The sequence below is a fragment of the Echinops telfairi genome, unplaced genomic scaffold (genome assembly GCF_000313985.2).
Source record: "Echinops telfairi isolate 266 unplaced genomic scaffold, ASM31398v2 ScPeMD7_5;HRSCAF=22, whole genome shotgun sequence".
Taxonomy (NCBI): Eukaryota; Metazoa; Chordata; class Mammalia; order Afrosoricida; family Tenrecidae; genus Echinops; species Echinops telfairi.
In genome coordinates, this window is record NW_022103901.1 from 14,482,000 (window position 1) to 14,487,776 (window position 5,777).

At 51.7% G+C, this 5,777-nt stretch overlaps 1 protein-coding gene across 1 annotated transcript in view; it reads right to left on the minus strand.

The window, feature by feature from the left end:
- Window positions 1-2,909: 2,909 nt before the first annotated feature.
- The window catches only part of ITGAM (integrin subunit alpha M), a 33,835-nt gene continuing 30,967 nt past the window's right edge, over window positions 2,910-5,777 (minus strand). The window contains exons 25-30 of the mRNA XM_004706010.2: window positions 5,078-5,185; window positions 4,790-4,873; window positions 4,561-4,674; window positions 4,373-4,474; window positions 3,990-4,100; window positions 2,910-3,475 (exon numbers count right to left, since the gene is read on the minus strand). Of these exons, the coding sequence (XP_004706067.1) occupies window positions 3,404-3,475; window positions 3,990-4,100; window positions 4,373-4,474; window positions 4,561-4,674; window positions 4,790-4,873; window positions 5,078-5,185 (591 nt within the window). The 3' untranslated portion in view covers window positions 2,910-3,403. The remainder of the gene's footprint in view (window positions 3,476-3,989; window positions 4,101-4,372; window positions 4,475-4,560; window positions 4,675-4,789; window positions 4,874-5,077; window positions 5,186-5,777) is intronic.

Sequence of the window (5,777 nt, forward strand, 5' to 3'; positions counted from 1 at the left end):
AGCAAAGGACAGTGACACTGAAAGACAGAGGGACAGAAGTCCTGTGTGTTCTGATGTTGTCCTTGCTTGGTGCCTCGATGCGTGAATAGCCATCAAAAATGTGCACTTCACCTGGGTGCGTTTTACATAGGTAACCTTTCGGTTGGGTTACCCAATATTTACGTTGGGTCAGAGTCACGTCGGGGACATTGTACTTTAGAGAAAGTTGATTTTTTTTTTAAAACCAGCGTTTCATTTTTAAGTCAGGAAGGGAAATCACATGAACCCTTCTACCAAGGAGGATGTGTGCTGTGCCCAAGGACGCCAAGGGCTATGGTCTCCTTCGACACGCTTCAGTAGATCTAATGGCCCTTGGTATCCAATGAAAATCCATCCTTGGACTTAGAAAGCACATCTGCCCAAGCTCTGCCACTCCTCTAGCCTCACCCTGTGCCACCCTAACCCTGGCAAACCGTGCCCCTACTTGAGCCAGGAATCCCCTGGGGGAGATTACGCCCTCCTTCTTATCATCTTTGGAACAGACTAAACAATAGGAGCCCTAATGGTGTAGTGGTTACATGTTGGGCTGCTAGCTGTAAGGTCAGTAGTTCAAAACCACCAGTGGCTCCTTGGTGGAAAGAGGAGGCTTTCTGCTCCCGTGCAGAGCTCCAGACTCAGAAACCCACAGCGGCAGTTCTATCCTGTCCCGTAGGGTCCTGTAGTTGGCATTGACTCAATAGCAGTAAGTTTCACTTGATTTTAGTTTGTTAAAATCAGAGATGGGCAAATTTTGGAGACCGACAAGCCAATCCGGTCCCTCACAACAATTTAAAAGTTAATTCGAGAGCCATACTTTTATGTTTTAAACAAATGACATCACCATTATCTGAATAACATCCCTTAAAACTGTTGATAACTGAAATGATGACAGTCTTATTTTCAAGTTTACTTCAGGGTCAGCTGTACAGACCGAGAGAGCCGCAGCTGCAGTTGGCCAGCCCCTGGTCTAAATCGTTTTGGTTTTTTTGGTTAGATGAACCACATGAAATGGGGTTTGGTTTGGTTTGTTTTCCTTTATCCAAATAACAGATTGTGTGCAGGCAATTTCCCATGGCTCAATAATGCCATGCCAGCCAAATGTGGCCCTCTCTGTGCCCACACCTTCCCTCAAGCCTGCTGCCATTTACCTAAGGTGACCAGCAGAGCAGGGGCCAGGCAGAGAATCCCAGGGCCGGCCCCTTTGATCTGTCTGACCTCGGGCGATTGGCATGACCTGTGGGTACGGCCTCGGCTCTCTTCTCTGTGAAAGTTTGGTAAGAATGAAATGCGGGAGGGTGGGAGAATGAGGGTGCACTGGGAGCAGGATGAAGGACAAGCACTCATCCCCTCGCCCTCTAACCTCTCCCTCTCGTGAAGGAGGGCGAGTTGGCTATAACTGTCCAAAGGACATGCACAAACCCTTTGGAACAGATGCTCTCCGTGTACCGCCCACGTCCCCATGGGCCTTGCCAGGACTGGGCTCAGCTGGCAGACACCTCTCTGGCCACCAGAGCCTGCACTGCCGACACCCAGGACAGACAGAAGTGTCAGGGAGTGAATGCCCTCCAAGCATTCAATCTCTAACGATGTGTGATGCATCTATAAATGCTTCTGTTCCTTCTCCCTGGTGGGATACCACTCAGGAGTGTGTTCTCCGCTGTCACCCAGAACTCCCCAGTAGAATTTAATCTCGGGGAGACCCAGAATCGCGACCATGTTGATAGCACGCCCGTTTCTGGCTCCTTCCATCCTCCAGCTCATTCCTCCTTCTTTCGATAGTTAGAGAGATGATTGATAGATAGATAGGTATATAGATGATTGATAGATAGATAGATCTTTTATTAGAAGAAACTGTTCCCAAAGGCAACATTTTAAAGCCAGTCAATTACAGCTAACTGCAAACATGCTAGTAAGCTTGCCTTGTGAAATAAATCAGAACCTTGCAACAGGAGCAATGGCCCATGAGGGGTTTTGTTTGTTTGTTTGTACAAAAACGAAGGCCACCCCTTTGCAGAAGTCATCCAGCAATACAGTATAAAAGAAGGAGAAGACTGGCCCCCATCCCAAAGTAAGAGCAGCTTATAACACGCGAGCTTTTTCCAGAGGAGACATGAGTAACCTACATTCCCATCTGCCGTCCAAAGACAGAAGTCGGTTGCTTCCAGAAAACCATGCTTCGTGGAATCGAGAAACGACTTGCAAGCTTCCACTGGGATGCTCCGAGGTCAGGAAGCACCTCCGGCTTTGCGTTTCCTCTGAAAGAAACTCATTTTGCTCCCATCGTAGCTGCAGGGTTTGCTGCCGGACGGACGCCAGCTTGTAAGACGGTCTCCGGCACACCTCGCTTACACACCAACAAGAATCACGCACGTCCTGTGCATCTGCTCGGCATCGTTGGTCATAGAGAGAGATTGGAAAGACGCTCAAAGGAGACTGAGGAAGTATGTGACGGTCCGCCTGCACCAGGGAGCACTGTGCAGCTGCATAAAGAAGTGAAAGGGCGATGTGTGTGTCTGGGTAGAAGCAGTGTCTGTGTCATGTTAAGGAGAAGGCCAAATGCAAGCCAGCACCAATAAAGTGGGCTGCTATTTGTGTGCAAAGACAGCCCCCTTCCATGTGCGTGCTCATGTACGCAGGCACGTGTGTGTACCTGTGTTTGCATCGACCTAAACCCTTTCTGAGGGAGCCCCAAACGACGTAACATCTGCTGGCTTTAAGGAGAGGCTAGAATGGTGGGCGGGCAGGGGGAGAGAAGAGGCGTTCTACCATCTGCTCTTGCGTGGTTCTGATTTTTGTATGTGGGCGAGTCTAGCAAAGCGACAAGTGGACATAACAGCACACTAAAGACCGCGAGTCGAGAAAGGGACCTTTAGCATTCTTCATTTGACATATTTATTAAGCTCATCTGCTCAAGTGGGTTGGGATAGGCATCTACAGAACGACCGCAGTGGGCTCCACCCACAGCTTCATAGCAGGTTCAAGCCCAGCAGCTGGAGGGCTGCACATACGCCCAGGATGGAAGGTCCCATCTCTGTCAACTTTAAGAGCATCTCGTGCGTCTCCTTTGACTTCCACCGGAATGAGCTGCCACCCCCTCCATCCCAGACGGCCCAACAGCATCTTCGATCACACCCCCAAGAAAACCCAAGCAATGATCTTCAGCCAGAGAGGTTTTGCGGAAGACGGCTGCCTCTACACCACAAGCCCTCTGAGTTACACACACGGACACACAGACACGCAAATGAAAACCCCAGCCGGTCCTTTCTGGGTGAGCTGTCATCGCCCCAGTCTCCTCGGGGATATAGGTGTCCAGCAGCCTGGGGGCCGACACGCCAGGCTGACCAGAGATCAGCTCCCTGCAGGAGCGGTGTCTCAGTAGGAGCCGTTACTGGGGTTCGGGTGCTTGAGTAGCCCCCTCGCTCATCATGTCCTTGTACTGCCGCTTGAAGAAGCCGAGCTGTGGGGACAGTGGTAAAGTGTTTTAGGGATAGAGGAAGTGGGACCCCGAAAGCCAGGGGAAGTGCGAGAGAGCTATGCACGTCAGGAGCGGAATCAGAAGGACCGAGAGGCAAAGAATGGTGAGGTACTGCCTCGATGGGATCTGGAAAAAAATGGGGCACAGAGGAAAATAGCATCCATCGTTGGAACAGGAAAGGGAGACATCGAATCCAAGGCAAAATTCCAATAAGAACAACCACTGTTCCTTTGACAGTGGCCACACGCTGCCATGGATCATGCCACGTGCTCTCCGTATCTGAGCCCACCTGCTTTCACACCATCCCACTGGGTGAAGATCTATTCTCGTTTGACAGCCAAAGACTCTGAGGACTAGACTCTGGAGTTTCCCAGTTGTCTTCACTGCTGGGGATCAAACCACGCAACGCAGCCCCCGAGCACCCCCTTTTAGAGAGGAGCAGTGGAGAAGCAGGAAGAGGGAGAGAGGAGGCCCAAAGAGACACAGCAAGAAATACCTTGTACAGGACTGCCGTGATGAGGGCCAGAAGCACCAGCCCCCCAACGGAGCTGCCCACGATGAGGGGTATGGGGTCGTGAACCTCGTACATCTCCACTTTGGTCTCTGCCTGTGCGACAAAGTTGGGGACAGGAGCATCAGAAGAGCTGGATTGGGGGTTCCTGGTGGTTTCCCCAATTAGACTTTGAACCTTCCCTGGACTCCCCACTATTCTCCCAACCCTGGTTCTCACTCCTCCCCACTTCTTTCCTTTTTGTCCTCTCTCTCTCTCTCTCTCTCTCTCTCTCTCTCTCTCTCTCTCTCTCATTCTCTTTACCCAGAGGTCTCCAGAAGCAGTGTCCTCTCCTCCCTCCCACAATCCCTTTGTGCCCCAGCAGATACCTGGGTCCTCACGAATGCCCCTTGTCCTGGAATCACGGCAAACTGGGAAGTGTTGAACAGGATCTCTGCTGTGGTCGCAACCAGGACGTACTTATTAGAAGTCTGTGGGAGAGAGTGGTGTGGGAGCTGAGCCCGAGGGCCCCGGAGTGTCACGTTTGCATCCCACTGAGCCCCAAGACCCCGCGCACCTTGATGAACCAATCAAACATGAGGTTGCCTTTGAGGGTGACCGTGAACTGTTTCTGGCTGCTGAAGGATGGGACGTCACACCGGATTCTCCTGCAGAGTGCAGTGGAGCAGTTCTGGGAAGGGTAGGAGAAAAGGGAGACGGCTGGCCATGCAGAAAGCCTCCCCATGCACTCAGCCCGGGACACAGTGACGCCCTATTGGGCTGGAACTCGAGCGTGTGCAGCTCACCAGCACCGAGGTCTTCTTAATCTCAGGCAGAAAGTCGGGGTTCGGAGGAGCTATGTTCTCAGTGTGGCATGACTGGTTTACATTCTGAGGAAAGACAGACATGCTGAGAAAAGACAGTGACCAGAACTCCTGGATCCGTCACCCAGGAGGGAGGGACAAGATGGCCTGGGTCCAGGTGAGGGTCCCAAAGTCCCCCAGAGCAGGGGGAACCAATGTTGAGGACAGAGTCCTTCAGAGCAAGGAAGGGAGGAGTTGGGGTCACTCCCTCTCAAGCCCAACTGGGATTACCTGAGAGAAGGTAAACTGGAGGTCTTCCAACACGGTCACCTGGTTCAGCAGGATGGGGACAGAGAAGACCACGCTGATGGAAGGGCTCTGTTGCCCCAGGTTGTTGAACTACATGGGGGGACAGGGGAGGTGTCAGGGCTCCGGGTCTGGGATCCAGCTCCCCCTCCTTAGAGCCCTGTACACCTGAGGAAGACTTCACCTGCCCAGGAGGCTTGCCTCCTGGATGCGTCCTGGGAAGCAGTGGAGAGCCCGACAAGCTTTAGGGGAAACTTTGAACATGCTTTCTTTTTTTTAATGTCTCTGAGCCCCACTTTCTTCATCTGTAAACTGAGAATGATGACAAAGTTGTTTTGAAGATAGAAATGAGTGTGTGTGTGCATGAACATATGTATGTATACATGTGGGTGTTCTTCCGTTTGTAGAGGGAATGATCTTAGAACTGTGCTTCCCACACTACAGGCACCCGGTGCAGGTGTCCTGTGGTAGTCACCTAATCTGGTGTCAATTTAAGGATTAAGAGTGTACAGGTGGAGTCTAGGGTGTCAATCTGGAGATAGCCAGTGAGACTTCTGTGTGGGCATGGCCTTCTCCTGAGAATTCTGGGAACTCTGGTACTTCCTCCTTGGAGACAGAAGACACCTCTCTCTACTACTCCCTGGGAGACACTGCAGAAGACAAGCCACATGGATGCAACCAGACC